At 44.7% G+C, this 23444-nt stretch overlaps 2 protein-coding genes and 1 pseudogene across 3 annotated transcripts; 1 reads left to right on the top strand and 2 right to left on the bottom strand.

Moving 5' to 3' along the window:
* Positions 1 to 851: 851 nt before the first annotated feature.
* On the bottom strand, positions 852 to 9934 carry LOC143509863 (homeodomain-interacting protein kinase 2-like). Its single transcript, XM_076998669.1, has 11 exons — positions 7830 to 9934; positions 7155 to 7528; positions 6387 to 6510; positions 4046 to 4165; positions 3858 to 3944; positions 3397 to 3578; positions 3096 to 3258; positions 2801 to 2877; positions 2254 to 2656; positions 1921 to 1978; positions 852 to 1736 (listed from the first exon to the last, which is right to left on the bottom strand). Exons 1-9 carry the CDS (start codon positions 8535 to 8537, stop codon positions 2494 to 2496), a joined length of 1998 nt encoding a protein of 665 aa, XP_076854784.1. The 5' UTR covers positions 8538 to 9934; the 3' UTR covers positions 852 to 1736; positions 1921 to 1978; positions 2254 to 2493.
* A 1414-nt stretch (positions 9935 to 11348) lies between these two features.
* LOC143509862 (nipped-B-like protein A) lies at positions 11349 to 13389 on the top strand (annotated as a pseudogene).
* Positions 13390 to 14374: 985 nt separating this feature from the next.
* On the bottom strand, positions 14375 to 22422 carry LOC143509861 (homeodomain-interacting protein kinase 2-like). Of its 2 annotated transcripts, none has more exons than XM_076998666.1 (11): positions 19882 to 22422; positions 19207 to 19580; positions 18439 to 18562; positions 17554 to 17673; positions 17366 to 17452; positions 16905 to 17086; positions 16604 to 16766; positions 16309 to 16385; positions 15762 to 16164; positions 15429 to 15486; positions 14375 to 15244 (listed from the first exon to the last, which is right to left on the bottom strand). In XM_076998666.1, the coding sequence occupies exons 1-9, from the start codon at positions 20587 to 20589 to the stop codon at positions 16002 to 16004; spliced, it is 1998 nt and encodes a 665-aa protein (XP_076854781.1). In that variant the 5' UTR covers positions 20590 to 22422; the 3' UTR covers positions 14375 to 15244; positions 15429 to 15486; positions 15762 to 16001. The 2 variants fall into 2 exon arrangements, with proteins under 2 accessions (XP_076854781.1, XP_076854783.1); XM_076998668.1 differs by having other exon boundaries at positions 15429 to 15483.
* Positions 22423 to 23444: the final 1022 nt, after the last annotated feature.

Below are 23444 nucleotides of genomic sequence, written 5' to 3'. Positions count from 1 at the left end.
GATAGATAGATAGATAGATAGATAGATAGATAGAACTTTATTAATCCCAGAGGGAAAGTCGGTTATTACAGCAGCACAGTTACAATGAGAGCAAGAACAATAATTATGGTATCAGAAGTAATGAATATATTATATATATAGAATTAAATAGATTTTGTGACGTTGGGTGCGAGGCGAAGGACGAGACACAAATCCAGCTTCACAGACACAACGACACGTTTTAATGCAGACAGGTATTGCGCAATAGCGCACGCTAAACCAACACATACACACGTAACGTGTAGACTCAAACATTAGACAACGACGAGCACAAGACACTGCGCGAACGCACATTAAATAGACAGACCACATCAACCCCACGTGATGACGAGACGAGCCACAGGTGAGACGGATAATTACAAGACGCACCCGCACCCACGGAGGTACACAGACGCAGACGAATAGACGCAGACAACGTTAACACACGCCCCAAAGGAAGGGTTCGGGGACCGTAGCGTGACAGATTTGAAGATATGAAATAACAGTATGAAAGCAATAGATATCAAAATTACATGAGATTGAAGATGAAATGTGCAAGATAGTGGCATCAGAATTGTGCAGTAAGTACCAGTTATTGATGGGAATTTCATCTCTTTTTAGGGAGCCGGATCTTTTGGCTCAGCTCTTCATAAAGAGTCAGTCAAATGGCTCTTTGTTTTGCCACTTATTTCCAGTGGTAAAGAACAATGTTACCTACATTTTACATGACTATGTACAAAAGAGTGCAAAAAAAGCTCAAAAATAGTGTTGCTGGGGCCAACTGTTTTCATGTTTGCCTTGTAATATCTCACTGATTGCACTCACACATTCAATTGTATCAATAAATTCTTTTTATTTAAACACTTCCACTGAAATAACGACTGGCACAGTGGAGAGCTGTTGTACAGTGTGATCACAGTTGGCACGAATGAGCTCCTGTACCGATCTTTGTTGGAGTGGAGCTGGATGAGTCTGTTGCTAAAGGTGCTCCTCTGTCTGACCATCAGTCCCCTGATGCTGCTTCCCCAGCAGACTGCTGCAAAGAAGATAGCACCAGCAACAACAGACTGGTAGAAGATCTCCACCAACTTGCTGCACACATTAAAGGACCTGAGTCGTCTCAGAAAGCATCAGGGTTGGCCTTCCAGTCCAGTTTGTTGTCCAGCAGCACACCCAGGTATTTGTAGGAGTCAACCAGCTCAACGTCCTGACCCATGATGGTGACAGGGCAGATTGTGGGCCTCTTCCTTCTGAAGTCCACCACCATCTCCTTGGTTTTGGTCACATTGATGATCAAGTGGTTCCTTTTACACCACCCAACAAATCTGTCAACAAGGTCTCTGTATTGTCCTTCCTGTTCGTCTTTGATGCACCCAACCACCACTGAGTCGTAAGAAAATTTCCGAAGGTGACAGTGGTCAGACCTGTACTGGACGTCAGTGGTGTACAGGGTGAAAAGGAAGGGGGAGAGCACAGTTCCCTGTGGAGCACCGATGTTGCTGACCAGACGATCAGACTGGCAGGTTCCAGTTCTCACATACTGGGGTCTAGCAGACAGGTAGTCCAGGACCCAGTGGATCATGGGCTTATCCACCATCATCTTAATCAGTTTTTCAAAGCCCATTTATTTCAGGTAAGAAGAGTCTGAGGGGTAGTTGGACTGGCGCCAGGGGGAGTGGCCTCCTGACCTGTCATGAGATGATCACAGACTGCTGGACCTGTAGGAGGAGCCAAGACACAAAATGGCAGTGAGATATCAATACCCCAGCTGAACTACACTCTGGTCTACACCAAATTTTTACAAATAAGCTGACAACAGCACTTCCCACCGACATAAAATATGTACAAAACAAGACATGACATACAAGAACTGGAATTTAAAAACCTGAAGTACTAACAAACCTTTTTTTGAGGGTCTCTCTGACTATGACTGTTGGGGAGTGGGACGCCGGTGCTGCTGCTGGGAAAAGTGAATATATAAAACTGTGAATATATACAACATACTCTGGCCAACATATACTGTACAGTATTCCAGCAAATCAATGCACCGGTCAGACTCAAAGCTTTGCAATCCGACAGGCCTACTAGAAAATGATCTTAAATGAAGCTGATGAGCAGAGTGTGGATAAGACAGCAAAGTGAAGCTAAGATTTTCTATGGGCCAGTGTGAAGTGTATTACGAAGTGTGACAGCAGCTGCAGCGTGTGAAGGCAAACTGCTCTACAGACGCTCTACCTGGCTCAGGTTGAGAGGCTGAGACTTGGTGGACGCGGCTCTGTCTCTCAGCGTCGGGCAGGGCTGCTCTGGCAGGGGGCACAACCGAAGTCTTCTTGGACCGCCCGGAGGCCGCGGCGCTCGACTCTATATGGGGATGTGAGACATTGATCAATGGCACGGCAGAGGCCTGTCGACAGAGCCGGAGGGATGGGAGAGGCAGAGCACTTGGGACGAGGACTCACCTGGTGCCCTGCCCTCTCAGGGCAGGGCCTTCGCCAAGGCCATGGCCATGGCCAGCGACTTGGTGACGTTGTCCATAAAGGTGAGCAGGTGCCTGGGGCTGAGCAGGCTGCAGGTGGACGAGTCAGAGTCCCGCACGGTCCCACAGCTGATGTCATCCACCCGCTGGTTCACGCTGCAACTGGGGGGGGGGGGGGCGTTTAAAAACCACAAGGTGACCAAGCAGAAGGGTGACCGATATGAAGGAACTCATCAAAGGAATTTGCAGCAAACACCGAGCTCAGAGGCTCAGGAGGCGGAGCAACGGAGTTTGCAGGGAGTGCACCTGGTGGGCAGGTTGGCGTCGTCCTCTGTGCCGCTGGAGATGATAATGATGCTGGGCATGTACCAGATGATGATGGGCTGATATGGGTGCGTGGCAGAGGACACACACACACACACACACACACACACCCAACAAACAGGGCAAAATGTACTTAATGACAAAACCCTTCAAACATAGCTGAAAAACACAGTTCCGGTGAGTAATTTCTTATCTGAACGCCTGCAGTCATTTTATATGAGCTGTAGGTTTGGGGACACTGGTGCAACACACTACAAGCTTGTGCTGGCAGGCCCACCTGGCTGTGTTGGCCAATCTGGCTGTTGAAGGTGACTGGGAGGTTGGCGTCAGTACTGGCCGTGCCCCCGGCCCCGCCTCCACTGCCGAACAGGCCTCTGCTGCTGTTGAAGCCCGTGCACGTCCGCTTACAGATCTCCATGTTCTGAAAGCAGGACTTTACACTGCAAAGTGAGAGAGAGAGAGAGTGAGACAGACAAAGAGCCCTGCATAATGATCGACAAGCAAACCGTCCTGCGTGTGTCGGAGCTGGAACACAGCAGGACTGTGTGAGACGGAGGGACGGCCCTGTACACACTCACTGTGCACTGTGAGGGAGGTGGGGAAGGTGAGCCATGGTGACAAACGTGTGGCTGAGGGTCTCCATCGGCGTGATTCGGTGCTCTGCGTCCAGCGTCAGCATCTTTTTCAGCAGGTCCATGAACTCACGCCGGTCAGCCTTCTCCACTAGAATGTCTCTGCCTTCTAGACTGGGCATGTTGACCTGCATGGGAGACGAACCGGTAGGTTATATTATGCGCCAGCAGAGGGCGACGATGTGCCTAAGATGCTGTTTCAGCAGCAAAATCAGCGTGCGTTTCTCTGCATTTCACAGGCGCTGTTGCAACTTACATACACTTCTTATTATGAGAGCACAAACCCTCAAACCCTTGAACTCAGAGCCAAGACCTTCTCTACATGCTCCACCAGCAGCTAGTGCTCTTTGTGCTCTTTGTTGCAGTGATGCAAAGCATGCGATAAGGTGAACAAGAGCACAACTAACCTGCATCATGTCGTCGAGACAGTTGAAAATATATTTCCTGGTCTCTCTGGACTCGACGCCAAGCTCCACCTCATGCTCCAAAGGCGTCTGGGGAACATAGAAGCAGAAAAAAAATATTCAGGTGTACCGTCAGGTGCCATTACAATTCTCTTATGAAGCGAACACATGGCACACGAAGGATGGGGGACCTTGAGTCTCCACAGATGGTAGCTGGAGCCAGAGCCCCTGTGGAAGTAGCATCCGGTCTTGGTTCCCGCGTTCAGGAGGTTCTCTGGTGGAAGGCCCTGCGTCTGGGAGATGTACCGGATCTGCGGCGACAGCACACAGGAGGTATGATTTTATGGTATGATGGGATGACTTTATTTTACGTTCATATATGGATCCTGAAGACGAGCTAGCAAAGACAACTACTCTAAAAATCCGAACCCTACATGTCACTACGGCCACAAAGCCGTAAGGGCCTCGCATTCCTAAAACACCTTGCACCAGTCAACCCTGTTGTACTGGGAACTTCACCTGGACCCAGCTTAGAATTCCACTGTCATAAAACCAGAGATTTTCTTCCACTGCAAGACAATATTTCTAGCACTACTGTAAACAGCTCTTATTAGATTACCAATTACAGCCAGAAAACACATCTCAGATCTAAAGAGCCCAAAGATCACATTTGAGTTCATTGTTTTGTTGGTTCCCCAAAAATCATTCATAGTCTCTTCCTTGCCAGTCATCAGGGACCAGCTAACAAGCTGCATAGTTTAACCCTTTCAGACCCTGCGTCCACTGCAATGGACATCACATGTTTTCTTCTCTTTTTTATGATTTGTTGTACAATAGACCAATTAAAATCTGTTAACAGTCAGAATAGACCTTTACCAACCAATCAAATAACACATTAGCCCTGTCCATTGCTTTAGGAGCCAAAAAAAACACACTGAAGTTAGCAATGGCAGCACTCCAGCCAAAGAGGCAGAGTAAGGGCTCATTTTAACTACTTTTATCCGATTTAGAACACTTTATCCTCAATGTTATGAGTTAATTTTACACTTAAGTGGTAGTTTGTGAAATTAAATGTTCAATATCAATTGTAAAATCATAAAGTTAAACACAGGATTTTTTTAAATCTTGTTGTCCATCACGGTGGACAGTGGGTCTTAATGTATATAATTCAAGCATGCTTTTTAGTGCTGCTGTTAAAACTTTTCTTTTGCAATTGCAGTGTATACAGACAAATAATCTGTTAAATACAGTGTAAAATAAGATAAAAATATTTATTCCACAGAGTACACTGCACATGATGTTAATTGACAGCGGAAATATATCAGAAATTGAAAGTTTGGATAGTGATGATGGTGAAGATGCAGAGAGTGCAAGTCTCTCAAGAGTAGGTAAACGTAGCTATCTGTTAAATACAGGTACTCCAACACTCCCATTGTTGTCCATAACACAATGTATGAACATAGCTACTTTTAATTATTGATTCCAGGAGATGAGTAAGTACCAGTGATGGGGCAAGAAGTTGTTCTTGAGACAGTAAATGATGAGGAAGGATCAGGGAAGGAAAATGAGGAAGAAATTGTTTTATATTGTGAAGGTGATCCTTATGCTAACCTGTCCAACGTCCAGTGGCCAGTGGCGTCTACTTGGGAAGATCCTATCACAAACATCACTGAACCATTAACTCCATATGCTTACTTCAAATGATACGTTCCACAAGAGATGTTTGATCTGATGACCACCATGACAAATGTCTATGCTGAACAAACTGCTGTGAGGGGCTACAAACATGCATCAGTGCATGAAATAGAAGCCTTTGTAGGCTTGCACATTGCAATGGGAGTTCTGAGGTTTGCGAATGTACTGGGAATCGTACATGCAACCATAATTTCAACTAATTTCTCCTTGTTATATGTTATATATATTATTTTTCATAATAAGAGATGTTCCCAAAACTTGGATAGCATTTTTAGTCTATTGATCAGGTTTATTTTCAAAAAGAATAACAAACAAACCATAAAATTATACATATGATATAGCATTGCTTTACAACTGTTAAGACCCACCGTCCACTGCAGTGGACATTAAAAAAAAATACTATAAAAGTATTATATTTAATTTTTTTTTACTGATTCTTGTTTTGGAGTTCATTACAGACAGAAAATTGCATTCATATATTTTTTTTCATTACTGGAACATAATTCGGGTCTGAAGGGGTTAAGGGTGTCCATCACCGTTAGCAACACCACTCTTCTCCCAAACAAGATTTACATCTTTATTACACAGCGAGGAAGTTCTGGAAAGGAGGTGGGAAAGCAGACTCTGAATCAGCGCTGTTCTTTGATGCTTTTCCTTGCCACTGTCGCCCTTGGCTTGCTCACTGGGGGCTAGGACTCGGCACTTGTAAAGCTGCTTTGTGACAACAACTGTTGTAAAAAGCGCTATATAAATAAAATTTGATTGATTGATTGATTGATTCGTGAATAAGGACAGCATGAGAAAGGCGAGGTTCGGGTCCGAGGCCCGTGGGCTGACCTGATCATATTCAGATGCTCCAGGATACAGGGGCCAGCCCAGGAAGAGCTCGGCGATGACACAGCCCAGGGACCACATATCAATGGCCTCGCAGAAAGGGAGACCCAGGATGATCTCGGGCGATCTGGACCAAAAACACAAAAACGTCCATCATAACGTCTAGCATGATACTCTAGTTTGTTGTGATTCAAAGGTACTCACTTTAACACAGAGTGATGAATTAATTAGTGAAAATGTAAAAGCTTTAAGCTTTAAATTGGTAGCGCAATACTGGCCTGTGCATTACCCATCTACTACAGTAGAGTAACCTGAGTGGAGCCAAGTTCACCAACACACTGGCACTACATACTGATGTGTTGTTCCCCACTACGTAAATACAGAACAACACTGCCATGGTGTAACTACAATGGAGCAGTACACTTACCCTATACTGATATTACCAAAGCCCGAAGCATAAAACCAACCAAAAATAACATTTTTATATGTGCTGAGAGCATCTTAACTTCTCAGGCACTGAATATATTAGGATATTCATTGGTGTTTGGATAAATTACACACATACATGATCCAGTTAAAAATACATCACTTATAAATCAAACGGCAATCAAACGTGTTGCAGTTCATCGTAAGGCTTATCACGATTTTACTGAATAGCCGTGTCACCACAGCCGTCCGCAACGGGCAGTTCAACTCTCAAGCACACTCGAGAGGAACCAATTCCCGCTACCATGCGTCTGTTTCCAACGCCCCTCAGGCTGCATCACTCACCGGTAGTATCTGGTCTGTAGGTAGGAGGAGCACACGGCGTCGGAGACGTGGGTGGCAGAGCCGAAGTCGATAACCTTAATGCGGTACGGCTGCCTGACGGGGTCCACCAGCATGATGTTGTCGGGCTTGAGGTCGGTGTGGATCAGGCCCAGACTCTTTAGCTTCAAGAGCGCGGTGGCCAGCTGCTGTAACATGGGCCGGATGTACTTCAGCGGCAGCGGGCTGAACTCGCTGTGCTTCAGGAAGTCGTACAGGCTCTGCCCCAGCATCTCAAAGACCAGGCATATGTGGTTCCTGTGCTGGAAGCACTCGTACCAGCGCACAATGTTGAACTCGTCTGCGTTCTCCGTGCTCAGACAGCTCAGGATGCTCATCTGAGCAGATGGGGGAAGATGGGACAGGCGTTAATTCACGTGGGCACAGCGTTCAAGGGCTAATATGTTACGTAACTTCAATAACATCAACCCATTTACTGCATGGCTCCCTTCAGACATTTACTTTTGCTATATTTGACAGATGCTCTTTTACAGAGGGAAATTACCCCTGATTACAAACTGCACAGTCTTAGTCAATATCAGCCTATTACATCTTATTAGAGCAGGAACAAAGCAACATCAGAATCAGGGCTACAACTGATTCTCAAAACCTCAGTTAAATCAGGCACAATTTTCCCACCTCGATCTGGCCCTGGCGGGCAAAGTAAGGGTGATCTTTTAAGATCTTGATGGCGACTGTTTCATTGGTGCCGAGCTTCCAGCACTTGGCCACCTGGCCAAAAGCCCCACAGCCCAGGAACTCCAGCACCTCGTATCTGTTGGAGACAGAGCAGAGGACCTCGTGCTGCTCTAGATGGTAGTCGATGGTGGTGGAAGCCTCGCCCCAGGCCATGCGGTTGGAAAGCCCAGGGGCGGAGGGCTCCTCCAGGGTCAGCACACTGTCGCTGCTGTCTGCCTCTCTGTTCTTCCTCTTGAGTCCACCGCGCTTCCGGTAGGCGTTGCCACTCTGCGAGGCCAACGCTACGTCTACACCCTGCCGGCTAGGCGAAGATGAAGAGGAGGACGAAGACCACAAAGAGGAGGATGAAGGCCACCAAGAGGAGGACGAAGACCACGAAGGTCTTGAGATGCTGCTGGTGATGTTGGCAGCACAGAACCCAGTCTGCCTGTGTTCGGCTCCAGAGGAGGGAGAGACCACGGCAGCTGAGTTATAGTTAGGGTTGAATGTTGAATCCGCGGGAGAGGGCGCCCCCGTATGGTCAGGGCACTGCAGGTAGTAGCTGCTCTCACCCGCCTGACCGCTCACATCCCGGGATAAAACTTGGAGCTGGGAGGTCAAACCTTTAGATGATAACCTTCTCCTCTTAGGCTGACCTCGACCGGCCATTTTTGTCAAATCTACTTCGTTTCGACAGGTACTTTACAAAAAAATCCAATTAGGGGTTATATATAACTTTAAAACTAAAACACTGGTAGATAACGGTTAAACGAACAATCTGAAATCGTATTTAGCTCGTATGGTAAGCTAACTTTATAACAATCTTTCCGAAGAAATATCTGTAGAATACAAGACGGAATTCATTGGGAATCAAACATAAATATTGTTGTGTTTCTGACAACGCGTAATATAAACGCGGTTTCCAGGAAATATCCTTTACAATTCTACGGATTCTTCGTGACGGTAACACGCACCACAACGCGCTTTGTAGCGCTGCTTTATTAGCATATAGGATCAAATATAAGGTCGTAATGTTTGAGTTCAAAACAATACACAAAACAACAGCAATGTTGTAAATGTGCGTGTTTGGGTAGCCAGCTATAGTTTTGCTTTTTCTCCAATTAGCTAGCTAGTTATTACCTAGTCCCCCCCTCCCAAACGATCACATTATCAGTACCCAAAGCAGTACAATGACCTAGTCATTTAAAATAGGATACCCAAATAATGAATCCAGATTCTGAAATCAGACATTACAAATAAACCATATATTATTTATTTAACGATATGATATTCTTTGAATATTTGCATGCACATGGGAGTTGTGTTGGATAACTGTAATACAATACTAAACGTTATGAACGGGCTGAAAAATCAAAACGCATAAAGGTACACAAAAGGTAACACACATATCTATATAACCCAGCGAGACCGTGTTTGGTAATACGATTGTTGACTTATTCATATATAATTAAGATATATGCTAGTTTGGTTAGGATTGGCAAATATTTTATTTAATGGCAGTTTCTTTTCAAAACCCACAATCTTAACGTCTTCATGCGCTCTCGAGTTTCCCATTGGAATTACAAGAGGATGGTATTTCTTATTGTCGTGGAAATTTCCTGAAAATAGATGAGGACCCAGACGTGGTTAAAAGAGAGATTTATTACAAAAGTAAAAAAGCAAGAGAGTCTCGTATATAACAGGAACTCTGAGGAGAGAGGCCAGTCCGATCTCCTTTACTCCGTTATCACATGTTCACAGTACATTTGGACACACTGAGAAACTGAGGGGGGAGAATGCACTGTAGACAGTGTTCGTCTCACGTGTGTATACGGAGCTTTCCTGTTTTTAGCGGAATCACAATAATCTAGGAAACCTGATCCAGTAGAAATTTCCTTAACATGAATATTATATAAGACAACTGATTTTTTCCTGCATTATTACACTCTGGGTTGGCAAAGAGTTATAGTTGATTAGTGTCTGTCTGCATTGAGGGTTTTAACTCAGAGAAGCACATATGAGGGCAGGGCTGGACTGGGACAAAAAATTGGCCCTGGCATTTTTGGTTTAGACGGGCTCCTCATAATTAGCGGAGCACAACCGACTTGTAATTTATGTATGTGGGGTACGACGTAGAAAACTAAATTTTAAATTACTGGTTAAAGTCATTGGATTCAATCTTAGCATTATTATATCACAATCACTTTTATGATTTTTATTGAAATCATTTCTGATATGTATTTTCTGAATATCTCTGATCATGGGCGTGGTAGTGGGGGGAAAAGTGGACCTGACTAACCAGGGCCCGAGTAGGGAGAGGAGCCCATTTTGCTCATGTGCCTCGTTTACTGGCATTTATAAGGGCCCACTGACATTGAGAGTGTATAGGGCCCAGAATTTGCTGCAACGATCCTGTCTCTGATAAAACAGCTCAATTCTAATTCTTCAGGTTAAAGGTGCTCCCTCCTTTAAACAGCTATAACATATATATGTATCTGGCTACAAACAAAGCTGCTTTATGAATTCATGCAACGCAAACATGTCTTAAAAGTATTTGATACTCTTATTCAGTGTGCGCATATCTTTTTACACTTACTGTAGTCATGCTTAAATTGCAAAGCTTTTATTTATCATTTATACATATTAAAATATTAGCATACACTGTAAAAAGTGGGACTGGGGTTAATTAATGTTTACTAAATAATTAAAAGTTACCAATACATAATAAATAAGGAGTTGTAGTTAAAAATCAAATTGAGTCTAATTCAACAAATGTACTGTGTTTATTAATTGTATTTTACACAATTTTGCTTTAATAAAATTAACTGACACATTGAGTATACTTTACTTAAATTTTATTGGTTAGGCCTACTTCAAGGATACAGAAAATTGATAGATTTTACTCATTAGGTGGTTGTTGTTTTCAATTAGCTTACACTTCCACCCACTTTTCACCTCATGGACTCCAGACACCACGTTTTGAGCTGCTGTCCCCCAACTTTTTGTACTCCAGCTAAAAACGGTAAGACCTTTTTAAAATATAACATTAATTAATGTTATAGCTCTGCTGTAAGTCAAAGACTTCACTTCATAGTTTTATTTATATCTTAGAAGAATGACATGCTAAAATGGTGGTCAGCTCACATTTTCACTTACTCTAGCAGCCCTGCTAGCCTCTGATAGATAAGACATGGAAGTCTTTGCTAGTTCCCAAACAAACTATCTAGTTTTCTTTAGCTGCTAACACCAGCTGGCTAAAGTTGAGCAGAGTCTGTTTGATAGACTTCATATAAGCTCTCTTTTAGCACTAGCAGGCTAGGAGAGCCATATAGTGTACAGCTATCATTATTATCTGTTTATACTAAGATGAGTATTAAGAAGTGGTGGGCCGTTAACGCCGATAAAGGCCGACATTATCGGCGTTAATGGCGTTAACGGCCCACCACTAGTATTAAGTATTACATTTTATTCTATATTATAAAGATATTATAATTTTCTCTGTAGCATTGACTGGTTTTGTAAATACCCAAGTAATTTTTTTGCCTTTACACTAATGGTGTTGGTGTTAATAGTGTGGGGCTTGCAGGATGTGGGGTTCCTGTGGGGCTGCAGGATCTGGTAAAACCATACGTGGTGACAGATCTGGTGATCCTGCGTTAAACCATACGTGGTGACAGATGGTGGTCTTTCCCTGGAGGTCACAATGCCCAGTGGGGCTAAGTGTGTCTCAAGAGGTTACCATAGAAATGGGGTAAAACTGACCATTTGTATTTTGGTTATTGGTGTGTTTACTTGGCTTTTTAAGACTCATTTTGCAGAATGTTTTATAGTGGGAAAGGTGGCATCTTTAGTATAGTCTCTCAGATGAAGGGTTACCTAAGTAGAAGTGGGTCAGCCAGTCACATGATGGCCACTTCTACTTTTAAACATAGGTTCTTGTAGTATTTTACAAATCTGTGAACTGACAGAGCATGTTCTAGCCCTTAACTGCTGTCAAATGTGACATGTTTGTGTACAATTGTGAATGCTGATATGTGTTTGTGTGTGTGTGTTGCAGTTTAAGCTGTTGATGGAACATCTCGATCCTGATGAAGAGGAGGAGGTAGGGGAGAACGCTGCTGCTGTTCGGAACAAAGCCATCTCCGCCCTGCTGGAGGGGACAGGTGGAGCAAAACTACACAACCACCACCAAGCCCAGATGGACGAGTACGACAGTGAGGGGGACGAGAGGACAGCAGGAGTAAGGACACGCACACATTATTTAACTGATGCCAAAAAAAGGACTGATGTTTGTCTTTACACATGATATACTTATGGTGTTCTGGACTGAGGTTTCACATTAGTGTGTTCTGGACAGGTTCTGGACTGAGGTTTCACATTAGTGTGTTCTGGACAGGTTCTGGACTGAGGTTTCACATTAGTGTGTTCTGGACATGTTATGGACTGAGGTTTCACATTAGTGTGTTCTGGACAGGTCATGGACTGAGGTTTATCTTTATTGTCACAGCGCAAATAAGAGAGATTTCTCACAGGAGGGTTACTGTGCGCTTGCGCCCCCTGCAGGTGTCTGGGCGTGGGAGGAAGGCGGGGGAGAGTGCGGACGCCGTGCTGGCTAACATGAGCCTGTCTGTGAGCGCTCTGGATATCGTGGCCCTGCACTGCCCACAGTACCGGAACAGACCACAGCTGGGCCGCGTGCTGGAGCGGACGGCTACAGCGTGCGCTGGATGGCTGGGTCTTTCTCCAGCGCCTGGAGCGAAGCTCGTCGCAAGGAGGGACTCAAGCTGGTCCCCTGGGTGGAGACCGTCCGCCTCACCGACATCATCTACAGAAAGATCACGCTGACCACCGCCAACAAACTTAGCCATAAACTGGCTCAGACGCTGAGAGCTCTGTATGCCAGCAAGGACCGGAACCCCAGCTAATCTCACACATGGACATGCACACACACACGCACTCTTCACACACAACAGCTTTACCGTCAGCCAAATGTGAACACACACTCACAATTCCTCATCTCCCCATTTGAGACCCTTCTGATCAGTTACACTACAGGCTTGCAGTGCGTGTGTGTGTGTGTGTGTGTGTGTGTGTGTGTGTTGTCATAACACTCCACTGAGGTGTTTTGAGAAATATTTGTATGGGTGCTGCTCCTCTATTCCTGTATCAAATTTTAACAGAAAATATTATTTATATCTTTAAAAGAAATTTAAATATTTACTGAATGGTGAAGAAAATTAGTTTGTTCATGTTTTAAAAAATTCTTTTTTTTCTTTCTTAGTGCCAGATGGCTTTCTATAGCTTGGCTCTTCTCTATGGAGCTGCTATTGATTTTTGTATGATAACAGAGCGTGGCTATAATTTATTGTGTAAAGCATGCAGTATAAGGCCATTGGCCAAGCGTTTGCTAGAGCAGCCACCCCAGCTCTGGCTGACCCAGGGGCCTCTGATGGAACACGTACTGCAATACATTTTGTACCTCTCTTTATATTCATGTCTCATTCTTGTGTCGGTCTACATAATAAACATCATAAAAAAATATAATAAAAGTATGCTAAAACAAACAAAAATGGACAAACAAACAACAAAAGCCCAGACAATGAAGTAATGAAATTCTCTAGATAGATAGATAGATAGATAGATAGATAGATAGATAGATAGATAGATAGATAGAACTTTATTAATCCCAGAGGGAAAGTCGGTTATTACAGCAGCACAGTTACAATGAGAGCAAGAACAATAATTATGGTATCAGAAGTAATGAATATATTATATATATAGAATTAAATAGATTTTGTGACGTTGGGTGCGAGGCGAAGGACGAGACACAAATCCAGCTTCACAGACACAACGACACGTTTTAATGCAGACAGGTATTGCGCAATAGCGCACGCTAAACCAACACATACACACGTAACGTGTAGACTCAAACATTAGACAACGACGAGCACAAGACACTGCGCGAACGCACATTAAATAGACAGACCACATCAACCCCACGTGATGACGAGACGAGCCACAGGTGAGACGGATAATTACAAGACGCACCCGCACCCACGGAGGTACACAGACGCAGACGAATAGACGCAGACAACGTTAACACACGCCCCAAAGGAAGGGTTCGGGGACCGTAGCGTGACAGATTTGAAGATATGAAATAACAGTATGAAAGCAATAGATATCAAAATTACATGAGATTGAAGATGAAATGTGCAAGATAGTGGCATCAGAATTGTGCAGTAAGTACCAGTTATTGATGGGAATTTCATCTCTTTTTAGGGAGCCGGATCTTTTGGCTCAGCTCTTCATAAAGAGTCAGTCAAATGGCTCTTTGTTTTGCCACTTATTTCCAGTGGTAAAGAACAATGTTACCTACATTTTACATGACTATGTACAAAAGAGTGCAAAAAAAGCTCAAAAATAGTGTTGCTGGGGCCAACTGTTTTCATGTTTGCCTTGTAATATCTCACTGATTGCACTCACACATTCAATTGTATCAATAAATTATTTTTATTTAAACACTTCCACTGAAATAACGACTGGCACAGTGGAGAGCTGTTGTACAGTGTGATCACAGTTGGCACGAATGAGCTCCTGTACCGATCTTTGTTGGAGTGGAGCTGGATGAGTCTGTTGCTAAAGGTGCTCCTCTGTCTGACCATCAGTCCCCTGATGCTGCTTCCCCAGCAGACTGCTGCAAAGAAGATAGCACCAGCAACAACAGACTGGTAGAAGATCTCCACCAACTTGCTGCACACATTAAAGGACCTGAGTCGTCTCAGAAAGCATCAGGGTTGGCCTTCCAGTCCAGTTTGTTGTCCAGCAGCACACCCAGGTATTTGTAGGAGTCAACCAGCTCAACGTCCTGACCCATGATGGTGACAGGGCAGATTGTGGGCCTCTTCCTTCTGAAGTCCACCACCATCTCCTTGGTTTTGGTCACATTGATGATCAAGTGGTTCCTTTTACACCACCCAACAAATCTGTCAACAAGGTCTCTGTATTGTCCTTCCTGTTCGTCTTTGATGCACCCAACCACCACTGAGTCGTAAGAAAATTTCCGAAGGTGACAGTGGTCAGACCTGTACTGGACGTCAGTGGTGTACAGGGTGAAAAGGAAGGGGGAGAGCACAGTTCCCTGTGGAGCACCGATGTTGCTGACCAGACGATCAGACTGGCAGGTTCCAGTTCTCACATACTGGGGTCTAGCAGACAGGTAGTCCAGGACCCAGTGGATCATGGGCTTATCCACCATCATCTTAATCAGTTTTTCAAAGCCCATTTATTTCAGGTAAGAAGAGTCTGAGGGGTAGTTGGACTGGCGCCAGGGGGAGTGGCCTCCTGACCTGTCATGAGATGATCACAGACTGCTGGACCTGTAGGAGGAGCCAAGACACAAAATGGCAGTGAGATATCAATACCCCAGCTGAACTACACTCTGGTCTACACCAAATTTTTACAAATAAGCTGACAACAGCACTTCCCACCGACATAAAATATGTACAAAACAAGACATGACATACAAGAACTGGAATTTAAAAACCTGAAGTACTAACAAACCTTTTTTTGAGGGTCTCTCTGACTATGACTGTTGGGGAGTGGGACGCCGGTGCTGCTGCTGGGAAAAGTGAATATATAAAACTGTGAATATATACAACATACTCTGGCCAACATATACTGTACAGTATTCCAGCAAATCAATGCACCGGTCAGACTCAAAGCTTTGCAATCCGACAGGCCTACTAGAAAATGATCTTAAATGAAGCTGATGAGCAGAGTGTGGATAAGACAGCAAAGTGAAGCTAAGATTTTCTATGGGCCAGTGTGAAGTGTATTACGAAGTGTGACAGCAGCTGCAGCGTGTGAAGGCAAACTGCTCTACAGACGCTCTACCTGGCTCAGGTTGAGAGGCTGAGACTTGGTGGACGCGGCTCTGTCTCTCAGCGTCGGGCAGGGCTGCTCTGGCAGGGGGCACAACCGAAGTCTTCTTGGACCGCCCGGAGGCCGCGGCGCTCGACTCTATATGGGGATGTGAGACATTGATCAATGGCACGGCAGAGGCCTGTCGACAGAGCCGGAGGGATGGGAGAGGCAGAGCACTTGGGACGAGGACTCACCTGGTGCCCTGCCCTCTCAGGGCAGGGCCTTCGCCAAGGCCATGGCCATGGCCAGCGACTTGGTGACGTTGTCCATAAAGGTGAGCAGGTGCCTGGGGCTGAGCAGGCTGCAGGTGGACGAGTCAGAGTCCCGCACGGTCCCACAGCTGATGTCATCCACCCGCTGGTTCACGCTGCAACTGGGGGGGGGGGGGGCGTTTAAAAACCACAAGGTGACCAAGCAGAAGGGTGACCGATATGAAGGAACTCATCAAAGGAATTTGCAGCAAACACCGAGCTCAGAGGCTCAGGAGGCGGAGCAACGGAGTTTGCAGGGAGTGCACCTGGTGGGCAGGTTGGCGTCGTCCTCTGTGCCGCTGGAGATGATAATGATGCTGGGCATGTACCAGATGATGATGGGCTGATATGGGTGCGTGGCAGAGGACACACACACACACACACACACACACACCCAACAAACAGGGCAAAATGTACTTAATGACAAAACCCTTCAAACATAGCTGAAAAACACAGTTCCGGTGAGTAATTTCTTATCTGAACGCCTGCAGTCATTTTATATGAGCTGTAGGTTTGGGGACACTGGTGCAACACACTACAAGCTTGTGCTGGCAGGCCCACCTGGCTGTGTTGGCCAATCTGGCTGTTGAAGGTGACTGGGAGGTTGGCGTCAGTACTGGCCGTGCCCCCGGCCCCGCCTCCACTGCCGAACAGGCCTCTGCTGCTGTTGAAGCCCGTGCACGTCCGCTTACAGATCTCCATGTTCTGAAAGCAGGACTTTACACTGCAAAGTGAGAGAGAGAGAGAGTGAGACAGACAAAGAGCCCTGCATAATGATCGACAAGCAAACCGTCCTGCGTGTGTCGGAGCTGGAACACAGCAGGACTGTGTGAGACGGAGGGACGGCCCTGTACACACTCACTGTGCACTGTGAGGGAGGTGGGGAAGGTGAGCCATGGTGACAAACGTGTGGCTGAGGGTCTCCATCGGCGTGATTCGGTGCTCTGCGTCCAGCGTCAGCATCTTTTTCAGCAGGTCCATGAACTCACGCCGGTCAGCCTTCTCCACTAGAATGTCTCTGCCTTCTAGACTGGGCATGTTGACCTGCATGGGAGACGAACCGGTAGGTTATATTATGCGCCAGCAGAGGGCGACGATGTGCCTAAGATGCTGTTTCAGCAGCAAAATCAGCGTGCGTTTCTCTGCATTTCACAGGCGCTGTTGCAACTTACATACACTTCTTATTATGAGAGCACAAACCCTCAAACCCTTGAACTCAGAGCCAAGACCTTCTCTACATGCTCCACCAGCAGCTAGTGCTCTTTGTGCTCTTTGTTGCAGTGATGCAAAGCATGCGATAAGGTGAACAAGAGCACAACTAACCTGCATCATGTCGTCGAGACAGTTGAAAATATATTTCCTGGTCTCTCTGGACTCGACGCCAAGCTCCACCTCATGCTCCAAAGGCGTCTGGGGAACATAGAAGCAGAAAAAAAATATTCAGGTGTACCGTCAGGTGCCATTACAATTCTCTTATGAAGCGAACACATGGCACACGAAGGATGGGGGACCTTGAGTCTCCACAGATGGTAGCTGGAGCCAGAGCCCCTGTGGAAGTAGCATCCGGTCTTGGTTCCCGCGTTCAGGAGGTTCTCTGGTGGAAGGCCCTGCGTCTGGGAGATGTACCGGATCTGCGGCGACAGCACACAGGAGGTATGATTTTATGGTATGATGGGATGACTTTATTTTACGTTCATATATGGATCCTGAAGACGAGCTAGCAAAGACAACTACTCTAAAAATCCGAACCCTACATGTCACTACGGCCACAAAGCCGTAAGGGCCTCGCATTCCTAAAACACCTTGCACCAGTCAACCCTGTTGTACTGGGAACTTCACCTGGACCCAGCTTAGAATTCCACTGTCATAAAACCAGAGATTTTCTTCCACTGCAAGACAATATTTCTAGCACTACTGTAAACAGCTCTTATTAGATTACCAATTACAGCCAGAAAACACATCTCAGATCTAAAGAGCCCAAAGATCACATTTGAGTTCATTGTTTTGTTGGTTCCCCAAAAATCATTCATAGTCTCTTCCTTGCCAGTCATCAGGGACCAGCTAACAAGCTGCATAGTTTAAGGGTGTCCATCACCGTTAGCAACACCACTCTTCTCCCAAACAAGATTTACATCTTTATTACACAGCGAGGAAGTTCTGGAAAGGAGGTGGGAAAGCAGACTCTGAATCAGCGCTGTTCTTTGATGCTTTTCCTTGCCACTGTCGCCCTTGGCTTGCTCACTGGGGGCTAGGACTCGGCACTTGTAAAGCTGCTTTGTGACAACAACTGTTGTAAAAAGCGCTATATAAATAAAATTTGATTGATTGATTGATTGATTCGTGAATAAGGACAGCATGAGAAAGGCGAGGTTCGGGTCCGAGGCCCGTGGGCTGACCTGATCATATTCAGATGCTCCAGGATACAGGGGCCAGCCCAGGAAGAGCTCGGCGATGACACAGCCCAGGGACCACATATCAATGGCCTCGCAGAAAGGGAGACCCAGGATGATCTCGGGCGATCTGGACCAAAAACACAAAAACGTCCATCATAACGTCTAGCATGATACTCTAGTTTGTTGTGATTCAAAGGTACTCACTTTAACACAGAGTGATGAATTAATTAGTGAAAATGTAAAAGCTTTAAGCTTTAAATTGGTAGCGCAATACTGGCCTGTGCATTACCCATCTACTACAGTAGAGTAACCTGAGTGGAGCCAAGTTCACCAACACACTGGCACTACATACTGATGTGTTGTTCCCCACTACGTAAATACAGAACAACACTGCCATGGTGTAACTACAATGGAGCAGTACACTTACCCTATACTGATATTACCAAAGCCCGAAGCATAAAACCAACCAAAAATAACATTTTTATATGTGCTGAGAGCATCTTAACTTCTCAGGCACTGAATATATTAGGATATTCATTGGTGTTTGGATAAATTACACACATACATGATCCAGTTAAAAATACATCACTTATAAATCAAACGGCAATCAAACGTGTTGCAGTTCATCGTAAGGCTTATCACGATTTTACTGAATAGCCGTGTCACCACAGCCGTCCGCAACGGGCAGTTCAACTCTCAAGCACACTCGAGAGGAACCAATTCCCGCTACCATGCGTCTGTTTCCAACGCCCCTCAGGCTGCATCACTCACCGGTAGTATCTGGTCTGTAGGTAGGAGGAGCACACGGCGTCGGAGACGTGGGTGGCAGAGCCGAAGTCGATAACCTTAATGCGGTACGGCTGCCTGACGGGGTCCACCAGCATGATGTTGTCGGGCTTGAGGTCGGTGTGGATCAGGCCCAGACTCTTTAGCTTCAAGAGCGCGGTGGCCAGCTGCTGTAACATGGGCCGGATGTACTTCAGCGGCAGCGGGCTGAACTCGCTGTGCTTCAGGAAGTCGTACAGGCTCTGCCCCAGCATCTCAAAGACCAGGCATATGTGGTTCCTGTGCTGGAAGCACTCGTACCAGCGCACAATGTTGAACTCGTCTGCGTTCTCCGTGCTCAGACAGCTCAGGATGCTCATCTGAGCAGATGGGGGAAGATGGGACAGGCGTTAATTCACGTGGGCACAGCGTTCAAGGGCTAATATGTTACGTAACTTCAATAACATCAACCCATTTACTGCATGGCTCCCTTCAGACATTTACTTTTGCTATATTTGACAGATGCTCTTTTACAGAGGGAAATTACCCCTGATTACAAACTGCACAGTCTTAGTCAATATCAGCCTATTACATCTTATTAGAGCAGGAACAAAGCAACATCAGAATCAGGGCTACAACTGATTCTCAAAACCTCAGTTAAATCAGGCACAATTTTCCCACCTCGATCTGGCCCTGGCGGGCAAAGTAAGGGTGATCTTTTAAGATCTTGATGGCGACTGTTTCATTGGTGCCGAGCTTCCAGCACTTGGCCACCTGGCCAAAAGCCCCACAGCCCAGGAACTCCAGCACCTCGTATCTGTTGGAGACAGAGCAGAGGACCTCGTGCTGCTCTAGATGGTAGTCGATGGTGGTGGAAGCCTCGCCCCAGGCCATGCGGTTGGAAAGCCCAGGGGCGGAGGGCTCCTCCAGGGTCAGCACACTGTCGCTGCTGTCTGCCTCTCTGTTCTTCCTCTTGAGTCCACCGCGCTTCCGGTAGGCGTTGCCACTCTGCGAGGCCAACGCTACGTCTACACCCTGCCGGCTAGGCGAAGATGAAGAGGAGGACGAAGACCACAAAGAGGAGGATGAAGGCCACCAAGAGGAGGACGAAGACCACGAAGGTCTTGAGATGCTGCTGGTGATGTTGGCAGCACAGAACCCAGTCTGCCTGTGTTCGGCTCCAGAGGAGGGAGAGACCACGGCAGCTGAGTTATAGTTAGGGTTGAATGTTGAATCCGCGGGAGAGGGCGCCCCCGTATGGTCAGGGCACTGCAGGTAGTAGCTGCTCTCACCCGCCTGACCGCTCACATCCCGGGATAAAACTTGGAGCTGGGAGGTCAAACCTTTAGATGATAACCTTCTCCTCTTAGGCTGACCTCGACCGGCCATTTTTGTCAAATCTACTTCGTTTCGACAGGTACTTTACAAAAAAATCCAATTAGGGGTTATATATAACTTTAAAACTAAAACACTGGTAGATAACGGTTAAACGAACAATCTGAAATCGTATTTAGCTCGTATGGTAAGCTAACTTTATAACAATCTTTCCGAAGAAATATCTGTAGAATACAAGACGGAATTCATTGGGAATCAAACATAAATATTGTTGTGTTTCTGACAACGCGTAATATAAACGCGGTTTCCAGGAAATATCCTTTACAATTCTACGGATTCTTCGTGACGGTAACACGCACCACAACGCGCTTTGTAGCGCTGCTTTATTAGCATATAGGATCAAATATAAGGTCGTAATGTTTGAGTTCAAAACAATACACAAAACAACAGCAATGTTGTAAATGTGCGTGTTTGGGTAGCCAGCTATAGTTTTGCTTTTTCTCCAATTAGCTAGCTAGTTATTACCTAGTCCCCCCCTCCCAAACGATCACATTATCAGTACCCAAAGCAGTACAATGACCTAGTCATTTAAAATAGGATACCCAAATAATGAATCCAGATTCTGAAATCAGACATTACAAATAAACCATATATTATTTATTTAACGATATGATATTCTTTGAATATTTGCATGCACATGGGAGTTGTGTTGGATAACTGTAATACAATACTAAACGTTATGAACGGGCTGAAAAATCAAAACGCATAAAGGTACACAAAAGGTAACACACATATCTATATAACCCAGCGAGACCGTGTTTGGTAATACGATTGTTGACTTATTCATATATAATTAAGATATATGCTAGTTTGGTTAGGATTGGCAAATATTTTATTTAATGGCAGTTTCTTTTCAAAACCCACAATCTTAACGTCTTCATGCGCTCTCGAGTTTCCCATTGGAATTACAAGAGGATGGTATTTCTTATTGTCGTGGAAATTTCCTGAAAATAGATGAGGACCCAGACGTGGTTAAAAGAGAGATTTATTACAAAAGTAAAAAAGCAAGAGAGTCTCGTATATAACAGGAACTCTGAGGAGAGAGGCCAGTCCGATCTCCTTTACTCCGTTATCACATGTTCACAGTACATTTGGACACACTGAGAAACTGAGGGGGGAGAATGCACTGTAGACAGTGTTCGTCTCACGTGTGTATACGGAGCTTTCCTGTTTTTAGCGGAATCACAATAATCTAGGAAACCTGATCCAGTAGAAATTTCCTTAACATGAATATTATATAAGACAACTGATTTTTTCCTGCATTATTACACTCTGGGTTGGCAAAGAGTTATAGTTGATTAGTGTCTGTCTGCATTGAGGGTTTTAACTCAGAGAAGCACATATGAGGGCAGGGCTGGACTGGGACAAAAAATTGGCCCTGGCATTTTTGGTTTAGACGGGCTCCTCATAATTAGCGGAGCACAACCGACTTGTAATTTATGTATGTGGGGTACGACGTAGAAAACTAAATTTTAAATTACTGGTTAAAGTCATTGGATTCAATCTTAGCATTATTATATCACAATCACTTTTATGATTTTTATTGAAATCATCTCTGATATGTATTTTCTGACACATTTTGCTCATGTGCCTCGTTTTCTGGCATTTATAAGGGCCCAGTGACATTGAGAGTGTATAGGGCCCAGAATTTGCTGCAACGATCCTGTCTCTGATAAAACAGCTCAATTCTAATTCTTCAGGTTAAAGGTGCTCCCTCCTTTAAACAGCTATAACATATATTTGTATCTGGCTACAAACAAAGCTGCTTTATGAATTCATGCAACGCAAACATGTCTTAAAAGCATTTGACACTCTTATTCAGTGTGGGCATATCTTTTTACACTTACTGTAGTCATGCTTAAATTGCAAAGCTTTTATTTATCATTTATACATTTTAAAATATTAGCATACACTGTAAAAAGTGGGACTGGGGTTAATTAATGTTTACTAAATAATTAAAAGTTACTAATACATAATAAATAAGGATACATGTAGTTAAAAATCAAATTGAGTCTAATTCAACAAATGTAATGTGTTTATTAATTGTATTTTACACAATTTTGCTTTAATAAAATTAACTGTGACACATTAGGCCTACTTCAAGGATACAGAAAATTGATAGATTTTACTCATTAGGTGGTTGTTGTTTTCAATTAGCTTACACTTCCACCCACTTTTCACTTCATGGACTCCAGACACCACGTTTTGAGCTGCTGTCCCCCAACTTTTTGTACTCCAGCTAAAAACGGTAAGACCTTTTTAAAATATAACATTAATTAATGTTATAGCTCTGCTGTAAGTCAAAGACTTCACTTCATAGTTTTATTTATATCTTAGAAGAATGACATGCTAAAATGGTGGTCAGCTCACATTTTCACTTACTCTAGCAGCCCTGCTAGCCTCTGATAGATAAGACATGGAAGTCTTTGCTAGTTCCCAAACAAACTATCTAGTTTTCTTTAGCTGCTAACACCAGCTGGCTAAAGTTGAGCAGAGTCTGTTTGATAGACTTCATATAAGCTCTCTTTTAGCACTAGCAGGCTAGGAGAGCCATATAGTGTACAGCTATCATTATTATCTGTTTATACTAAGATGAGTATTAAGAAGTGGTGGGCCGTTAACGCCGATAATGGCCGACATTATCGACGTTAATGGCGTTAACGGCCCACCACTAGTATTAAGTATTACATTTTATTATATATTATAAAGATATTATAATTTTCTCTGTAGCATTGACTGGTTTTGTAAATACCCAAGTAATTTTTTTGCCTTTACACTAATGGTGTTAATAGTGTGGGGTTTGCAGGATGTGGGGTTCCTGTGGGGCTGCAGGATCTGGTAAAACCATA

Source organism: Brachyhypopomus gauderio, chromosome 3, assembly GCF_052324685.1.
Source record: "Brachyhypopomus gauderio isolate BG-103 chromosome 3, BGAUD_0.2, whole genome shotgun sequence".
Taxonomy (NCBI): Eukaryota; Metazoa; Chordata; class Actinopteri; order Gymnotiformes; family Hypopomidae; genus Brachyhypopomus; species Brachyhypopomus gauderio.
The sequence above is the reverse complement of the archived record's forward strand: the minus strand, read 5'-3'. Positions and strand labels throughout refer to the sequence as shown.